Below are 20,471 nucleotides of genomic sequence, written 5' to 3' on the forward strand. Positions count from 1 at the left end.
TAATTGTAAATGTAAACGTAGCCAGTGACCCTCTCCTGGGCCCCGGACCCGTACAGCAGCACGCTACACTTAGAGGAGAGCTGCTCTATTGTGATGTAAAGGTCGGGGCCTGATGGAGTCCTGTATGTATTCACACAGCCGCCAAGCCGGCAAGAATGTCAGCTGGAAAACCAAACCCAAACAAAACCGACAGAGAGGGAGGGAGTGTGTGAGAGCGCTGTGCGATCGTTATCATCGCGCGGCCGGCCGCCAGCATTGTGTGAGCGTCTCTGCGGGCTGCGACGACCGTCACCGCCATCTGGGTGCGCAGGCCTCTTCCTGGGATCCTTCCTTTAGACAACACAACCAACGCCTCCGTGACGCCGAGGGGGGAACAGGAGGTCCCGCGCCGCGCGTCACTGAGCGCAGCGTTGCTATGGGGATCAGCGGGACAGCGTCCGCTGAGCTCCGGGCCGTTGTCCTGTCGGAACCCAGATGGGTTCCGACTCAAAATTCAGAGGAAACGTTAAACCGGTCTTACAACTGAACCGCGCGGCGCAGTGTTTAGTGTTGCGTGTTTGGTAGCGAGCGTGTCAAATGGCTGCTGATCAAGACTCGAGGAAGCAGGACAAAGTCGTCTGTCCCCATCTCCTGCTCAGTGGCCAACCAATGGGGAGCAACAAGGACGTCAACAATAACGACGATAACCATAACCATGAGGGTGACTGGGTTAGTAGCCCCGCCATGCGTTGTTATGCCCCTGCATTATGCTCATGTGGAATAAACTCCAACAGCCCTCCCTTTAAGACATTATCAGGACGGGAAAGGGTCTCAATGGATAACACCAACATGTTAAAGTGACCTGAGACAATGCATTTACATTTAGGGCATTTAGCAGATGCTTTTATCCAAACCAACTTGCAATAAGTACATTGTCAGAAGAAGGAGAAACAATATATCCTGGCGGTCCAGTAAGAATGTTCAGACCAAGTGCCAAGCACCAACAATTTCTAGGTTAACCCATTCCCCATACACAACATAGATAGCTAGGATACATGATACAAAACGAAGTACTATTTTTTAAGGGCCAGGACGTACGTAAGACATACAATAAGTGCGTACATTAAGTGCCAAGACGGCCAACACACAATAAGTGGGTAGGAGGGGTAGGAGGAGTTGGCTATGCAGAGTCTAGCTGAAATTTAACTCTCACTCCATTGGATTTTGTTTTACTTGTGACAGAATTTGCACATGTGTATTTATTTTTGCAAGCATATTTAATGCAAACTCTGAATGTGGTCTTAATTTTTTGCATTACTTGCTCTTTCTGCATTGATGTGATTCCACTGCAAAAACTTTTCTAATGTCCTATTCAAGAGGACATTGTTTAGACGACATAAGCAGACCATCCAGCGTGCTTTGTAAATCATGTTTACACTCTGGCTTAGTGCATAGTATAAACAGCGAGCCGATCCTGAGTACTATGTACATCCCGTATGTCATCGTGGATGTCACTGTGTTAATAAGAGGACCGACGGAGAAGACTAACTCTCAGAGTCTGGAGCACAGAGTTTTAACGCCAGCAAGATGGAAGGGGAAGCAACAATAATGAAACGGATCAGTGTCCATACGTGAAGAGAACTCAGGGGGATTTCACCTTAAGCAGGATCTAATGCAGGGGAAATTTGGGTCATCAATCTCTCAATATGGGTGTTGTGTTTTACTCCACTGCGGATCTAAAGACGCTGGGGAAATATAATAGACTTCTAGAACTGACAATATACGAGCTGTGTGCTTGAAGGGTGCATTCGCGGGATGATACACACTTGGGCACACACTAAATGCACATGCACAATAAACCATGCATACATCCACAAACACACACACACACACACGCACACGCGCACGCGCACACACACACACACACACACACACACACACACACACACACACACACACACACACACATATTGGTCTGTTATCCTCCAGGATCATATAGCGCCACAAAGAAAACAGAGCAGTTGGAGGAGAGAAGCAGGAGGTATTTGGGAGTAGAGAGGAGAGGAGGAGGTAAGGAAAGAGGAGTTTAGGAGAGAAGGGAGCAGAGTTCACAGCAAAATGTCCTTCAGAACACAGGCAGGAAGAAGCGATGCAAGGCTACCCAACAAGAACTGAGAGAACAATGCTGTTTTTTAAGGAAACGATACAGAAGGTGAGAATAGACCAGAAACTGGAAACAAATAATCCTTCTCCTTTCAAATAATAAGATAAAATAAGACGGAATCATTCGATCAGTGAAACTAATTAGTTGAGCCGGTAGAGTGCATGACGAAATATTGCTGCTTTTTACGGCGAACATAAAACAAAATAAATGAAAATGTAAAGTATACAACATTAAAGTAGTTGATCGACATTAAACCATGCAACCTAGTTGTACTTCACTTTGACTTTTGAAGTAAGTTTGAGGCCCGATCCTTGGAAAAATAAATTAGGGAAAACTGACTCGCACACAGTCACACAATTTTAATGATAATACTAAACAAAACCCCATCTGGTGTCTGGAAATGTCCTATTTAGCAGATGATGTCACCGGGGGCAAAAAACCCTCTCCTCCTCTGAGCCTCCTTTTGATGGACCGGCTCCGTCGAGGACGTTACCCCCGACCACCAAGGCAGTCGTAAACACGTGTGTGTCCCACTTAAGGCTTCTTTTAATGCATCTTTTGCAGCTGTTTCTGACGTTAATTTGCATGCGGTCATGCCTCTTGCGTACGTACACGCTCTGCGCTGACGCATCGAAAAGTGTGTGCGTGTGAGAGTCAGAGAGGGAAGGCCGACGACCGAGAGCAGAACGGATGAAGACAGAGAAAGGAAGCACAGAGAATGAAAGAGAGACAAAAAGATAAACAGAAGAACTTCAGACTGAGAGAAATAACGAAAAGACAAAGAGAAATCAAGAAAGATAGAAGCAGAAATAAACTACAAATAAAAGACATGAAGCAGAAATAAAGTATTAGGAAAATAAGAAGCATAAAAAGAAAGAAAGGACGGAAGTGAGACATCAATAAAAAAAATGACAAAGATATTGAAACATAGAAGTAAGGGACAAAACGTTGACTAATCCCTTTGTAACCCGGCCCGTCTCCCTCTTTTTCCTGCTGTGTGGGAGAGAGGCAGACGCAGGCTCTGCCCGGCTGGCGGGGAGAGGAGCCGGCCGTCCACAGCTCACCAGACCCTGCGTGTCCGGGCTGAGGGTATCTCCGCTATGCGGAGGCGGGAGGCATGACCTCATCGCGGGCTCTCCTGAATCATCAGGCGTAAATGCGGAGCAGGCGCACGGCGATAGTGTCTCAGCCCTCGGCCGGTGGCGTGTGTGTCTACAGGGAGGATATGAGACGATAGCGCGATGACTACCCATCGCCCGGGCCTGCCTGGTGGCTGCTGGCGTCCCAGACCTCTGGACCAGGGCCAAGGTTCCCACCGGGAGGTTGGGATGAATCCATTATGAAGGAGGAAGAGTTTGTCCTCGCTGTAGTATGTGACGGGTTGACGTGAATAGACGCAAGGTGTTGAGTTTCTGGAGAACCGCAATTACGGAGCTCAGGCTCAGTGACTTCACTTTTACCCCCCTCCTGCCAAAACTTCAAGTCACATCCAGTTACACTTCGAGCAAATCCAACGCCCCTAAACTTCCAAACTCCTGAGACACCTCACACAAAGTGTAGACTGTATACCTGCACTTGTGTATGTGAGTGTGATTGTGTGTGTGTGTGTGTGTGTGTGTGTGTGTGTGTGTGTGTGTGTGTGTGTGTGTGTGTGTGTGTGTGTGTGTGTGTGTGTGTGTGTGTGTGTGTGAGTGGCTGGGTGGGTGGGTGAGTGAGTGAGTGAGTGAGTGAGTGAGTGAGTGAGTGAGTGAGTGAGTGTGTGTGTGTGATTGAGTGAGTGAGTGAGTACGTTTGTGTATGTATTTGTGTGCGTGTGTACGTTTGTGTTGCATGTCCTGCGCGTTCAATATCTCATTTCCAAAAGAAAATGAAGAAAATCACTTCAGACTTTTCCATGGGCTGACGAGCGGGCGATTACTGGGCTAATGCTTCACGTCAACGTCACCTCATCTCCCCCTCCCTCCTTGGCCTTCGGGGGGCCGCTGACGGAAACACACAGACGGCCGGAGAGGGCCGCCAGCAGGTTCTGACTGAGCCCCTGGAGCGCCTGGGAGCAGGGACCACCAAACAGCTTGGCGGCAGCTGCGCTGACGTAACGACCTGTTTTTTTTTTGCAACTGGACCTGAAGCTGAGGCAGCAGTCGTGTCCAGACTCGGCTCGTCAACGTTTAGCGGGCCGGTTGAAGGGTTAGTCGACGAGTGAGTGGGACGCACGCAGACAGCAACAACACGCCTTAAAGAGGAAGGGGGAAGTGTGTTGAATTCTCAAAGATGATGGGAAGGAAGGGTGGCCAAGGATGTCAAGAATGAAGGGATGGCTGTAGTCAGCGTGTGTGGGGATGACGGGGAAAACCCAAAACGGCTGGGATCTCAACAGATGAAAAGGCTTCTGTCAAAAGGCCTGAGTTGGAGACGAAGGAAGAAGAAAGAGGAGGAGAAGGAGAAGGAAAGATAGGCAGTAGTATCCCAGGGGGGGGGAAATGCACACTTTAATTGTAAGGTATGTCTTATAACATGTGAGCATTTCTCAAAGACGGGTTAAAACATGCATGGTCTGAACAAATAATATATTTGTAGGGGGAAAGAGGGGAAAAATGCTGGCAAATTCAACATCTTGTCGGTTAACCCTGTAATTTGTCTTCAAATATGAGAGTGGGGGTCATGGCGATACTTTGCTTCCCCATCCAATGATTGGCTTGCCAACAGCATCAATAAAGGAAGCAACCATGCAGAAAAGATAGCACACATTTGACCTCTGAGCCCAGTTATATAGACTCTCAGGATCAGGCGTTATAAAACAGTCTAGTAATATGTATATATACGTCCCAGTGGAACTCACCAGGGGAAACAGAAAGAGAAGATGGAGATGATAGCAAAACAAAAGGACGGATTAGATTGCAGAAGAAACCAAAGAGAAAAGAGAGAGAGTGAGAGCGAGAGAGAGAGAGAGGGAGAGAGATAAAAAGAGAGAAAATTATTCCCCTTCTTAATGATCCACTGCTCTTCAGAAAGGCACATGTCGTTCTACGTTTATAGACTTGGACTGTTTAAAATTAAGAATTGAAACCACACTGAAGAGAGACATCCTCTACGTCCATCCCTGTCCCTGTCCTCTCGTATAAAACACTTAACACCAAGTAATGATGAGGAGCTACCCTAGGAAGCCACAATGTTATTACAATGAGCTGTGTCAAGCCTTTTCCTGGGAGTTTATAGCAAAGACCGACAACCATATGTCCGAGTGTGTAGAAAGTAGACTACGGTAGAGAAGTTCCATAGATCACTGCTATAGTGGAGGAAGACTTCTTGCGAGAGATTAAATGACATGTGGCAGTTGACACAATGCGTCGGCCCCGTAAAGGCCCTGTTAGGTATAATGAGACGCTACAAAGAAAAAGAAATACGTCGTTTTCATTTTATCCTCTAATCGGGGGAGTCGGTTTTATGACATTACAGTCTCTGGAAGGGAATGAAATGAAAACCATGACGGCATTGCTGCCCTCCAGGATACCATAGCAACGTTCCTGTGCCCCGCCCAGAGCAGGGCCTTGAGAGAAGACCAGAGAGGACCAGAGAGAACCACAACGTAACGATGATGACCCCCCCAGCTCTCTCTCGCTCTCCCACCACCCCCCCGCTGACTCCGAGGATCATGTGTGAAGGAGCTTCACGAGCCACTGGGGGGGTGTGTGTGTGTGTGTGTGTGTGTGTGTGTGTGTGTGTGTGTGTGTGTGTGTGTGTGTGTGTGTGTGTGTGTGTGTGTGTGTGTGTGTGTGTGTGTGTGTGAGAGAGAGGCAGAACCAGGCTGGGGGGGGGGGGGGGGGGGCATGTACACATCTGGAAGTGTAGAAGGTCACAGCACTAAAAACAATGTGGTTTACGTGTACATACTTTGTTTAAATTACAGAGTCAAAGTCAGAGGAAGATCGTGGGGGAGAGGAAGAGAAAGAGTGAGAGAGAGAGAGAAAGAGAGAGAATGAGAGAGGGGGAGAGAGAGGGAGAGAGAGAGAGAGAGAGAGAGAGAGAGAGAGAGAGAGAGAGAGAGAGAGAGAGAGAGAGAGAGAGAGAGAGAGAGAGAGAGAGAGAGAGAGAGAGAGAGAGAAAGAGAGACAGAGACAGAGAGAGTGAGAGAGAATGAGAGAGAGAGAATGAGAGAGAATGAGAGATAGGAAAAGAGTGAGAGAAAGAGAAAGAGAGAGGCTGAGAGGGAGAGGGCTAGACAGGGAGAGAGGGAGGGTGTGTGTATACATATGTATTCCATGAAATAAACAAAATCCCATCTGCTATTTTCAAATTTGCGCGCGCGTGTGTGTGTGTGCGGGTGTGTGCGGGTGTGTGTGTGTGTGTGTGTGTGTGTGTGTGTGTGTGTGTGTGTGTGAGGTAGTCTTTGTACGCGTTACTGATAAAATCCTTCTTGTTAGCATTGGTAGAGTGCTTTGTCTTCATTCATGGTCGGGTGCATCATTGAATTCCTCACAAATTTGTTTAAATAAATATAATTTTTTTGAAATATGTTCCTTTAATCAATCTGTTTAGTGAGAAAATAACCCTTCACCTAAATATATTCTGAAGAGGGACTACGAGTGACCATTGGTTAATGATTCTTAGACAGTTTGGGGTTGAAGTTTACAAAGGGGGCTAACAATGGTATACTGGCAGTATAACATCAGGAATAGACCTAGAATCAAATTTGCTCAAGTCCTGTTTCATTCTTATTGAAATAAGAAATTGTAAACGTTACTAGCAAAACAAAGGCAGAAATAAGAGGGGCACGAAAAGGTATGCAAAAAGGAATGGAGGGAGGGAGGGAGAGATGAAGAGAGAGAGACAGAGCTGTGAGATAGTGAGAGACAGAGCAGGGAGATAGAGAGAGACAGATAGAGACAGAGAGATACAGAGCTGAGAGACAGAGAGAGACATAGAGAGACTGGGACAGACAGAGCAGGGAGACAGAGAGATAGAGCTATGAGAGACAGAGAGGGAAAGAGAGAGAGAAAGAGAGAGAGAGAGAGAGAGAGAGAGAGAGAGAGAGAGAGCCGGGTTACCGTCTGCGTTTCTGGATGATGTCTATGGGCCGGTTGGTGGCACACGGGGATCCCCAGATGCTGCCGCTGCGCACCGTGACACCCCGCTCCCCAGAACCCCACAACCCACAGTTGGTCGGGACGCTCATCCTCCTCTCAGTTCCTCCTCTCCTCTCTCTTCCTCCCGGTCTCCTCCTCCTCCTCCTCCTCCTCGCCGTGGGTGTGCTCAGGTCGTGGCGTCTGCGGCCATCGCCGTGGCGCCCCGGTCCCAGGGGTCCTCGCTGCTGCTGTGTCTGTGGGGGTCCGCCTCGCGTCCAGGGGTCTGGGGCTCAGGACTGGGATCTCTCATCCCCCCGGCCAGCAGAAGGCAGACGGGCCCCCCACCCCCCCTAGGTTCAGCCTAGGGTCCCACGTGGGGGCGCGACGCAAAACGCCATGACACACAAGCAGTGCAACAAACACTTTTTACAGCTTTTTTTCCTCTAGGGTCTTCTAGGGTCGCTCCTCAGTCCTGAGCCTCAGTCCAGCTCCTCTGTCCTGACTCCTTAAGGGTCGCTCCTCTCTCCTCAGTCCTAGCTCCTGAATCCTCAGTCCTCAGTCCTCAATCTTGCTCCTCAGTCCTCGCTCCTCAGTTACTCCTCGTAAGATAAACACACCGTGTGCGCTGCACACGCACGCGCAGAGCGCGCACACACACACACACGCACACACCGAACACACACACACAGGCAGAAGAAAAACGCACAGAAGCAGAACCGTGGTGGACTCCTGGTGAAGGAACAGAAGTCTGCTGTTTCAGTGACTATATCTTCTGTCGCCTCTTGTTGTTGTTGTTGTTGTGGTGGCGGTGGTAGTCGGGGGGTCCTTCTGCAGTGGGGCGCCCGTGCGCTGGGGTCCGTGCGAGGCTACCAAGAGGAGAGCCAGCCCTATCGTCGGCTCGGCGCTCCATTCATCCGCCCGTCGAGCTCAGAGCTGTGCTCTAAATGTGGCAGCACTGCCCTCCCCCAGTCTGCTGTTCCTCTCTCTCTCTCTCTCTCTCTCTCTCTCTCTCTCTCTCTCTCTCTCTCTCTCTCTCTCTCTCTCTCTCTCTCTCTCTCTCTCTCTCTCTCTCTCTCTCTCTCTCTCTCTCTCTCTCTCTCTCTCTCCCTCGCACAACTTTCTCTCTGCTTACTACTCCTACGACCGACCCTATCTGCGTGGTTCTGCTCAGCCCTGCTCTGGTCCCCTCCCTGTGCTCAGAGGGTAGGAGGTGTGGCGGATGGGCACCCACTCTGTCACACTAGTCGGGTGCTGTGTTCCCCTGCTGCAGCGCCCCGCCGATTATATCTTGGAGCCGCAAGTGTGTCTGTGTGTGTGTGTGTGTGTGTGTGTGCGTGAGCGTGTGTGTGAGCGCGTCGTGTGTGAGCAACTGGGCTTGTGCGTTAGACGTGCGTGAAGGTATGTGACTGAGCAAGTGTGTGTGTGGTGTTCAGTTCAATGCGTGTGCGTGCGTGCGTGCGTGTGTGTGCATGTGTGCGTGTGTATGTGTGCAATGTGTAGGGAACAAGTTTCAGAGTGAGGTCAGAGCTAAGAAAGGGGGTGGAGTCAGAGGCAGCATGGCCACTGTTCAGGGCACAATGTTTTACTGATCTTAACCCCTTCCTGCCCAGCATGCTGCCGACCGACAGGAACAGGAAACAGGAGACACACACACACACACACACACACACACACATTTAGACACAGCCCCCCCCCTCTCTCTCTATCACTCTCTAACACACACACACATTTAGATACACAAACGCAAGATAGGCACTCTTTTTCTCTCTCACACACAGACACACACACACACACACACACACACACACTGTCACACATTTCTTTCTTTCCCTCTCACAAAGATGTAAAGGAACAAAAATGTAAAAGAGCAATTGCACCCATACACTTTATTAATCTTTCTCACACACTCACACACACACACACACACACACACACACACACACACACACACACACACACACACACACACACACACACACACACACACACACACACACACACACAGTAGTCCATCGAGTATCATGTGCAGGTTGTCCATTCCTCCAATATCCACCTACTGAACACTTTGCTTATTGCTTCCAGATGGACTGGTTTGTGTTTTTGTGTTTTTGTGTGTGTGTGTGTGTGTGTGTGTGTGTGTGTGTGTGTGTGTGTGTGTGTGTGTGTGTGTGTGTGTGTGTGTGTGTGTGTGTGTGTGTGTGTGTGTGTGTGCGGGACAGTGTAACTGCTGAGTCCTATCAGTAAATAGTGATGCACAGGGCGTGATGTGAATTGAAAGGATGATACTGAGTAGCTCCTTTGGGCGCTAGACACTAGAAGGTCGCCCGTATACATATACACACATACTCGCACGCATGTAGACACAAACACACACACACACACAGACACACACACAATAACCTACGTAACAGCCTTTTTTAAATGTGGCATGTGAGCTCCGAGACATTAAGACAATAAACAAAAGCAAATAGCGTACATTGCTTGCTTGACATAGTCAGAGGAGTGCGGGCCGCCTGACGCCACAGGCTGTGTTCCCACATCTAGATTAGGCAAGGCCCTGGATTTAGGACCAGGGAGGAGGTTCCCTGTGTGTGTGTGTGTGTGTGTGTGTGTGTGTGTGTGTGTGTGTGTGTGTGTGTGTGTGTGTGTGTGTGTGTGTGTGTGTGTGTGTGTGTGTGTGTGCGTGCGTGCGTGCGTGCGTGCGTGTGTGTGTGTGCGTGTGTGTGAGAACGGACGGCTTAAGGCCACATTGCTGGTATGCCAGCTTAGTCTTCTCTTTGATTTTAGCTTTTCTTTTCATCACGTGTTAAAAGCCTTCTTCTTAGCTCCTCATGTTATCAAAGAATATTTGTATTCAGGATCCAGTCATTTGGTCAACTTTTTTTTATCCAAGTATGTTTTTAGCACAAAGACATGTCCTTAAATGGACAGGGATTCATGGCCTGTAATGATGCTGTCCCATAACCAGGGTCTCTTAGAACTGATCCATATCAACGGCTCATAAAGACAAAAGAGGATCACCTGCTAAAAAGTTCAATTCATAAATCAGATGAGATGTAGAGGAAAGAATGATCCAGATGTTGAGCGAGATACAGTACACCTGTTACATAACCGCACGTGGCTGGAGATAGAGTACAGCTGTTACGTCACATAATGTGGAAGGAGATCCAGTACATTTACATGAAGGGCACTTCATGCCAAGCGACTTACAACTCTTCATACACACATACACACATTCACACAGCGACGACGGTGTCAACCCTGCCAGGCGACAGCCAGATGGTGGGGAGCACTGAGGGCGACGTCCCGCTCAGGGACATCTCGACACTCAGCTAGGAGGAGCCGGGGATCGAATTAGAAATCTCATCTCACCAAATGTCCTAGCTTTTCAGGCTGTTTTGTTGGAATGTGCATTCTTTTTTGCTTACCCTATTCACATTTTCTAATTAGGCAATGTTTTTTCATACAAGGGAGAGCCAACATGTCTTAAATGCGTATGAATGTTTGTTGTTATTATGTATTGCGTGCTTTTTCATAAGCATGAAACAGTTGCTGTTTCTCTTTCCCAAGTCGCCGACGTCCCCATAAGTGGAGCTCAGTAAATATGGAACCGACATATTGACGCGACAATCTGGACAAAATGTGTGATTGCGGGGATCATTTTTTGTTTTTACAAATATTTTAAGGTTTTATCCTTTTTATTGTAAATTGAGCAAGACAAGAACGTATGGGAGAGGGAGGGGAAGACATGCCGCAAAGGACCAAGGGCAGGAATCGAACCCGGTACTGCGCTAACGCCTGGGCCTTAATGTTACGCGTTCTACCTGGTACCTGGGAGCCCCTGGGAACAACTTCAATCCCAATACTGAATCAATGATGGGCCGTCTTTCTACCAGGGACTTGATGGAACTTGCGTCGGGACGACCGCAACAAGGGCCGGTCCCCCCCCCCCCCCCCCCCCCCAGGGACCACCTGGGGAGCCTGGGGGCTGGAGGAGGACTTCCTGGGGGCAGTGACACGTCACACTTCTGCCTCAACCACGGTGCCCTGCGCTGCACGCGGCCGCAGCCAGGGTTTAGTCCCTCTCCCCTATTTCACAACACGTTTGGTATAAACACACTCCATTCCTCCGGTCAACAATCACTTCCTGCCTAACCCCGAGAAGAGAGCACGGAGCCGAGTGGAGCCGCTTCCTCCCCGCTGCGGGCCCTACAAAGGAAGAGTCCTCACACGTTACAACAACAGCGCAACATCAAAGACCTTGTTTCTACACACTCTCACACACACACACACACACACATTTATGCGCATGCATTCATATGCGCTTGCACACACACACACACACACACACACACACACACACACACACACACACACACACACACACACACACACATTCATACTCACATGCAAGAAAATGCACACACACACAGAAACACACACACTTACGCAAACACACACAATTAATATAGACTAGACAAGTCGTTGGCAATTACATGCATACTCAAACATACACCCACCCACACACACACAGACGCACACACTCTGGTTGGGGCAGTAAAAAGGAGGGCGTCTTTGCGTCTGCGTCAGAGCGGTGGAGCCGGGTGGATGTTTGAAGTAAAACAGGCGTTTCTGTTTGGATCTGGCCAACGTCCCCACGGTCTGCCTGCCAGGCCATCAGCAGACTCTCCAGCGCCCGGGCCCAGCCCACAGCCCTACGTGGCTCAGCCTATCTCTGAGCCAGGCGCCCAAAGGGGCCCCGAGCTCCAGTAGATACATGAACTTGCAGGTGGACCCAGGGCCTCAGAGTTGTGTAGGATCTGTTACTGCTCATCTGGAAACCCAGCACCATGTCAGCTTAAAGGGAGGCTACAACTCAGTGGTTTACCACCAGAAATAATAGCAGAGTGAAGGAGAACACACACAGGATATGCAGTCACTCTTTTTATTATACTATGAGCTATTGCACACCACCATTGGTTTTGTTGGCGATTTCTGCCGGACGTTCCTGCGATGGGTATCTGATCAGGCACGTCGTTTGTAGTTTTATATTTCCTACCCAAGTATTAAGCATTCATGCAACATCTACTCAACATCTGTCTTCATGCCCTTTTTGGTTTCATGTTCGTTTTCACAAACAAACGTGAAACCAAACATAATTTTTGAAACATCAATTTGAGTCTGAATGTATAGACTGCATCGTGTGTCAACGCTGAGGTAAAATGCATTAGTTTGGGTGAACAGGAAGAACACACACGAGCGCACGCGCAAACAAGCACACACGCAGCTTCAGCCTTCCACCTTCCTTCTGTACAAAGCAGCATTAAAAAGGGTCCCAACTTCCACTACCCACGTCATGAATGTACACGTATCCCTCGTGGCCGGGGGCACAAATAGTTTACGCGAGTAAAAAACAGCTTGTAGGGGAAGGCCTTGACTGTTTAACTTAACAGGCAAATAACCACATCACAGCTATCACACAGAGCCACCACAACACGGCACACTAGAACTGTTGAGCAGAGCCTGGAGGGGAGGGCCGGCCCCCAGACCCCGGAGGGAAGGGACCGTTCAGCAGAGCGTCCCCTCCTGGGGGACAGGCAGGGACTTCAGACAGGTGCCATGTCGGAGCAGGTACGGCACAGGGGCAGCTCGCTCAAGGACAGGTGACATTGGGGATCGGAGCCGGCCACTTAGGGCTGGGAGCGTCTCATCCTAACCCGACCCGTCCACTAGTCCATAACAACTCTTCAAAGTGTTTCAGTGACACGACCGGATGACAAACAGGCCCTTACGACTCTCACTATTGAGTTGTATATATTTTTAGATAGAAATAAGACGGCGAGAACAAATCGAATATATATCTAACGTTGGATTGCAACCCAATATCAACCACGTGGTCTTCAGAGATCAGCCTAAACAGGTGTCACAATGTGGCCTATATTTAACTGCTCTTTGGTGATGGCTCGCGTCACGTTGCGGCGCTAGTAAAAGGCTAACGGCGAGGCGTCTCAGAATTCATTGGGCCGCCATCTGTTGGCATGACGCAGGGCGTGGGCGGGGCTACGTCCTGCTGGGGCGGGGGGGGGGCACACAAACCCACACACACACCCAGAAACAAGCAGGAGCAGACACACAGACACACACACACAAACACACACAAGCCGGAGCACACACACACACACACACACACACACACACACACACACACACACGCACACACACAATGTGTAATCCTACACATGCAGAAGTGTGCCTGCACATGAAATACACAAAGCTCTGGTACACATACATGCACGTGTGTGTGCACAAACGCATACACCCACACACAGGTGAACACTTATAACAGGACTGGGCTATTTACGGCTACCACCTCACTCTCACTTCTACACCTGCTGAGAACAGTTGAACCCACACGGCGGTGGTGGTTGCGGGGTTTGTGATGGTCACTGTCCCTGCTGCTATTCAGCACAGATAACTGGGGGGGACAGCCGCACAAACGGCTGTCCCGCTACAGAGGGAGGGGGGGGGGGGGGGGGGGGGGGGGGGGGGGAGAGGCTGCTGGTGGGGGGGCATGTACTCCTGTCTGTGCCCAGGCCTCTGTTGGTGTAGTGTGCTGGAGATTGAATTCAACTTAAATATGCATGGTTCTGTGTGTGTGTGTGTGTGTGTGTGTGTGTGTGTGTGTGTGTGTGTGTGTGTGTGTGTGTGTGTGTGTGTGTGTGTGTGTGTGTGTGCGTGTGTTCCTCTGTGTATTGCAAAGGTATAGATGAATATCCCAAATGCTTATGCATTCAGGATCCTTTTCCTAGTTTCGTAAAGCAGTCTTTTTTCTTCAAGAATGCAACATTCGTATACAAATTATACAATTATGATAATAACATTAGTTTACCATATGAAGATAATACATTTATCTATGTTTCTATCTCAGAAGCACTAAAAAGTAAAAATAAGTATTGACTTTTGGGTTAAAATGATATTTCTTGGAGGTGTTACCTGAATATAAGTGTTAAAACTAGGTTAAAAGTTCTGTTCATTTTATTACCTACAGCGCTAAAATAATAACGGTGCATTGTAAATATCAGTTGTATTCAGTCCTGTGCTTCATATTTAAGAGACTTTTGCCCTCTAGTGGTCAGATTGAATCATTAACACAACTGGGGTTGTATGAAGCATCATGGTGCTTGTTAACTTTTCAAATAATTAAATAATAAGTCATAATAATACTTATTAATTACAAATATAAACATATTACTCTACAGATAATTGAATGATTCTTTTATTATAAATCAAGGTGATAATTGTCTAAATATATGTGTATGTGTCTATATATGTTTCTTTATATATATATAGACATAGACATTTGTTTAAAAATGTATGGCATTACTATTATATAATTATATATATATATATATATATATATATAAAAGTAATGTCCGTCATTTAAAAACAAATAATCCACTACATGAATCAGACGGTAATTATGTCATCAATGAATTTACTCTACTGTAAACAGGTACTGATCTATGTCTCTATATATCCATGGAGTGATATAATTCTCTATATATCTATGCATGTGTATGTTTTGATCTATGTCTCTATATATCTATGTATGTGTATGTCCTGATCTGTGTCTCTCTATATCTACGTATGTGTATGTACTGGTCTATGTCTCTGAATCTATGTATGCAGTGCATCATGTGATCCACCAGGGGGCCGGGGCCCCACTCTGGGCCCTCCGGAGAGGCCCTGGTACCGTGTGGTGCTGCTGTGGGTCGGGGGGGGGGGCCTGTGGTTTGTGTGGCGGCCCTGCCAGCCCCAGCGATCGATGCCCCGTGGAGGCGATCGGCTAAATCAGTCATGCTGCAAACACAGAGTACAGCAGTGACGCACGCGGCCGCCCGCCGCCTGCCACCCGCCCCCCCCCCCACTTTGTATTGACTGATCGGGGAGCAGCGGGGGGTGTTGGTGGGTGAGGGGCCTCTGTTGGGGCAGGGGACATCGGCACTGTCGCCCTTTGTTTGGGTGACCTCACTTGACACTTTTTCCATGAGCCGCCATAACACAAAAAACAAAGCAAAGCTACAACAACACCTCTGTTCGTTTTGTCACCATGTGTTGTATATTCTTTGTACTCTGGCTTTAACTGTCACTGTCAGGTCCCCGTCGGTATCTGCGTCTCTGTCTGTTTTTTCGGCGATATCTCTTCCTGACAGCGCCGCAATCTCCAACTGTCACCAACTGACATTCTCTCCTAACCCTCACCTCTGGTGAGTCTGTCTTTTCTCTTTAGCTCCCTCTCTCTCTCCTTCTCTCTCTCCCTCCCTCCCCCTCTCTCTCGCTCTCTTTCTCTCCCTCTCTCCCTCTCTCTCTCTCTCTCTCTCTCTCTCTCTCTCTCTCTCTCTCTCTCTCTCTCTATCTCTCTCTCTCCCTCCCCCCACCCCCCCCCTCTCTCTCTCTCTCTCTCTCTCTCTTTCTCTCCCCTCTCTCTCTCTCTCTCTCTCTCTCTCTCTCTCTCTCTCTCTCTCTCCCTATCTCTCTCCCCCCACCCCCCCCCCCCCCCCCCCCCCTCTCTCTCTCTCTCTCCCCAAACTCTCTCCACCCTCTCTCTCTCTCTCTCTCTCTCTCTCTCCATCCCCCCTCTCTCTGTTTCTCCCTTGTCTCCCCTACCCTCACTCTGCTCAGTTAGCTCGTAATTCCTCCTCTATTTCAGCGCATTGTCCAATCAGATGTCAGCCTCCCTTGACTGGCAGTGACAGTGACCGAAGGCGAAAGGTCACGTCTCATTAGTTCATGGGTAAGGGATCGAATGGCATAACAATGACACTGATTTAGTGGGCTGGAAAGACAAAGTGCGATTTAAATGTGTCTTAATTCCACTGGAACGGTGTTAAGAGAGCCTTTTTAGGGATTGCTCTGTGTGTGTGTGTGTGTGTGTGTGTGTGTGTGTGTGTGTGTGTGTGTGTGTGTGTGTGTGTGTGTGTGTGTGTGTGTGTGTGTGTGTGTGTGTGTGTGTGTGTGTGTGACTGAATTGAATGAATGGTTCCCTGGTACCATTATTACAACACAAAAGATGAGCTGTGCCTATTGTGACAGACACATTGTGAATATAAGAGACCGCTTTGTGTGTGTGTGTGTGTGTGCGTGTGCGTGTGTCTATGCGTGTGTGTGTGTGTGTGTGTGCGCGTGTGTGTATGTGTGCGTGTGTGTGTCTGTGTCGGTGTGTGTTCAAGTCAATGTGTATGTGTGGGTGTGTGTGTCATCTATTTCAAAAGACAAAAAAGCAATGCAAACAAAAGACTTTTAACCTGACATCTAAAGACATTAGTCCCATGAGTCGCATTTCAATGTCCTGCTTGGTCACAATGTGATGCCTTAATGTCTAACATTGAATCTCAACATAGACCATAACAGGGCTAAAATGCCAAATAGCAGAGTCGCAAGCTGGCCAAACCAAACCTGGTCTATTTCTATCATCTCGTCTTTTCAGCATTCAATGCCATCCACAATTAGTACAGTCTTCAGTGTCCCTCTCGTCCCCCTAAAGGACGGCTTCACCTTCCCTGGGTCGCCGATGGGCATCAGGTGGGCCTTGCTCCCTTGTCCCCTCTTTATTATTAGAAGCTGTGGTGAGAAGCCTCCTGCTTTGATCTCCTCATGTGATCACAGCAGACACATTGCTGGAGGAGCTCTGACGATACTCGTGAACATAAAACACACAACAACGCAGATCTCAGACGTTCAGCTCCAAAAGCACCCGATGCCATCTTGCCAGTGATACTAATCTATGTTGACATATGGTCACACATATAGTTAGATATATTGCTTGTACGATTTTATATATATATCTTTACGGTTGAAAAGTTTAGGGGTCACCCAGACTATTTCATGTTTTCCATGAAAACACACTTTTATTCAACAGTTTTCAGCTGTGCTAACTTAATTGCACAACGGTTTTTCTAATCATCAATTAGCCTTTTAACATGATTAGCTTAACAATCTACCATTAGAACACAGGACTGATGTTTGCTGGAAAAGGCCTCCGCACATCTTTGTATATATTTCATTAAAAATCTGCTGTTTCCAGCTATAATATTCATTGAGCAAATGAACAATGTCTAGACTGTATTTCTGATTAATCTATTGGTATCTTCATTGAAAAAACTGTGCTTTTCTTTAAAAAATAAAAAATAACAAACTTGAATGGTAGTGTTTATATATCTAAAGATATTTGTTTCCAAATTCAGCATTGGGTGGCTGTTTTTGTGTGTGCTTACATGTGTGAGTGTTTGCCTCCATGGTTTCACTGTACATTGTGTGAGTGTTTGTCTTTAGGGGAACATGTGATTGTGATGTGGAGGGATTCAGGGTCATATGAAGGCTAATAAATACAAGCTGATCCCAGCAATTTCCTGTCTGGGATCAATAAAGTACGATCTATTTCATGTACCAGGACATCCCCTCACAAACAGTACATAAATAAATTCGACACCTCTGTTTTGCTCACTAATTCTGCCACCATTATAACTGTCGTTATGGCCTCCCCCCTTGCAATCCTAACCCCCACTGGGGGGAGGGACCCCCGATCTGCGTCCTTCTCAGGGGTTTTTCTCTTCTCAAGGGTCTTTTGAGACTTTGTAACTGACGGGGGCTATACTAATACCATCAACTTTATAATAACAACCAAGCCTCCAATAGTGGGTTCATGGTTGGTTGGTTCTCCGCCTATCGATTATCACAGTAGCCCAGACCCTAGCGTGTTTACCACTGATGCTTCTGCCTGGCCCCCCACCCCACCCCCCATGGGTTCAAGCACTACACTGCACACACGCACACACACGCACACACACACACTAAAAACACTGCTCTGGGAGCCGCAGCAGAAACACCAAAAGTAGTCCCAGCCATGGACTGTTTACCACTGATGCTTCTGCCTTTCTCTCTCTCTCTCCCCCCCCCTCCCCCTCCCCCCCCCCCCCCCCCCCCCCCCCCCCCCTCCATGGGTTCCAGCGCCACGCCGGGACATTAGGAGGAGGTTGAATGCGTTTCTGACATTTTAAGCACATCTGCAATAAATTAATTGAGGGACTGTTGGAAGCTTCTTAAGCGTCACATCACCTCATTAGAAGCTTTTTGGATCGGCAAATATACTTATAGTATAGTCAAAGGCCCATTGAGCACACTCAAGGGCACAAATCATTTGAACTTTTGTCATTGTCATCATCACCAGCATCTTCATCATAATCCTCTTCATCCCCCCCCCCCCCCCCCCCCCCTCCCCACCCCAACTTAATGGCACCATAGAGGTCAACCTACCCAATGCAGGAGTGGCGGCGGTTGGAGAAGTTGCCATGTGTCTTCCGTGCAAAGCGGGAGTCTTTGTTCATCATGGTGCTCACTGGGTTGAGGAACAGTTCTCAGGAAATCGTGCACACATTCAGAGGCTAAAAGGGCTTCGGGCAGCAAAGGAGGCGGAAAATCCGGTCGTGTCTGGTCAAGGAATTTTGGTGTGATCCGTATGCCATGGCGGTTTCCGAGTCTTAGATGGAATTGTCCGGTGCCTTCACACTTCTCTCAAGACAGTGGGGTTAGGAGGCAGGTTTCCTCCCGAAGACCATGTAGGGAAGGCAGGTCCAAGGAGAAGCAAATGCAAAGCAGTCGTATGGAAATACAATTTAACTCCACAATCAGTCCGAGGCCTCCTCAGCCACCTCTGACCACTCTCTCGTGGAGAGGAAAAAATGTTATCTGCTCATGATAAGAAAATAAAATGGACAGTTCCACGTGAGGTGACGCAGAGAGCGGAGGACGACCAGAGATTCCCTCGCTGGAGCCGTGTTTGATATCTACCTCGGGATGTGTCCAAAGGCGGCTCGGGGCTGCAAAACAGGGAATCCAAGATGTGCTTGTGCGTGCGTATATTAGTGTATGTTGTACAGTTTGTGTGACAACCACCTAAAAAGGTAAAGAGTCCCCGCCTGTTAGCAGCCCTTCATAAGGCCAGCGAGCCTCGCATGACCGCGCTGACAGAGGACCTCTTAGGAGGCCTATTCATATAAAGTCAAACAGATGCTGATGTCAACCCTGACCGGGGACCAGTTCCTTACTCACTGTGCTTTCAGCTCACCAAAGAGCAGCCAAGATAAACAAGTTTTCCCCTCCTCTCTTTTTCTTTCCCCTCCTTTTATTCCCTAAATAGGAGATGGCAAGCTTGGATTCTTCCAAGTCGATCTGAAAAAACTCAATTCCTCCCAAAGCAGAGTCCAGACCTTCCCCTGGCCCTGCGGGACGGAGCTAGAGCAGAACGGATCGAGGGCCGCCTGGATGCAGGACGCTACTGAACTAGGAGTTGGTATCCAACGTGCAAAAACAGAAGCAAACTAAAGTTGCAAAGCAAAACAAACAGTGTTATAATCCCAGCAGATGATCCCAGGAGTGGGCAGTCCCAGTCATTTGTCCATATTCAACTATGGTCTCTCTCTCTCTCTCTCTCTCTCTCTCTCTCTCTCTCTCTCTCTCTCTCTCTCTCTCTCTCTCTCTCTCTCTCTCTCTCTCTCTCTCTCTCTCTCTCTCTCTCTCTCTCTCTCTCTTCTCCTCTTTCCTGAGCAATGTAGGAATAGGCATATGGTGGAACAACAAACACAAACTACTCCCCTGAGAGAGAGAGAGAGAGAGAGAGAGAGAGAGAGAGAGAGAGAGAGAGAGAGAGAGAGAGAGAGAGAGAGAGAGACGAGAGAGAGAGAGACGAGAGAGAGAGAGAGAGAGAGAGACGAGAGAGAGAGAGAGAGAGATAGGGCAAGTGAGATAGCGTCAGAAGGGAGGGGTTGGGTCAGAGATGGGGCTGGGCAGAGAGAGAGCAAATTGCACAGAGGGGATGATAGAACAGAAAAGGGGTGTGCGTGGGGGGTGGGTGAAGATAGAGAGAACACGTCCCAGCACAAATACAACAGGGCTTTAACTGTGCACAAATTTGTCAAATAATGCAGGAGGAATGCCTATACTATGCTTTGCTACACCTATACTCTGCTATACCATACCGTGCCATGCCATACCATACACTTTATCCTATAATATACTGTACTATGGTTTGCTAATATACTTTACCAAGCAGGGTTTCTGTTTTGCTCCCACAATAGTTAAATAGGCCTGCCTCCTAGGGCTGCAGAACAGCTAGGGAATGGTCGATTGACAGCTCAATACTCTGTGTGTGTGTGTGTGGTGTGTGTGTGTGTGTGTGTGTGTGTGTGTGTGTGTGTGTGTGTGTGTGT

The 20,471-nt window shown here is 48.3% G+C and overlaps 1 protein-coding gene across 5 annotated transcripts in view; it reads right to left on the bottom strand.

Annotated features, from left to right (window-relative positions):
- pde4ca (phosphodiesterase 4C, cAMP-specific a) overlaps window positions 1-20,471 on the bottom strand; it is a 49,947-nt gene that overhangs the window by 24,399 nt on the left and 5,077 nt on the right. Inside the window, exon 1 of one of the 5 annotated variants that reach the window (XM_030364382.1) lies at window positions 18,520-19,748. The exons of 2 other annotated variants lie outside the window; for them this stretch is intronic. In XM_030364382.1, the coding sequence (XP_030220242.1) occupies window positions 18,520-18,593 (74 nt within the window). In that variant the 5' untranslated portion in view covers window positions 18,594-19,748. Of the gene's footprint in view, window positions 1-7,188; window positions 8,244-18,519; window positions 19,749-20,471 lie in introns of those variants that run through there. 2 more of the 5 variants (XM_030364380.1, XM_030364381.1) reach the window with 2 other exon arrangements.

This window comes from Gadus morhua, chromosome 8 (assembly GCF_902167405.1).
Source record: "Gadus morhua chromosome 8, gadMor3.0, whole genome shotgun sequence".
Lineage (NCBI taxonomy): Eukaryota > Metazoa > Chordata > Actinopteri > Gadiformes > Gadidae > Gadus > Gadus morhua.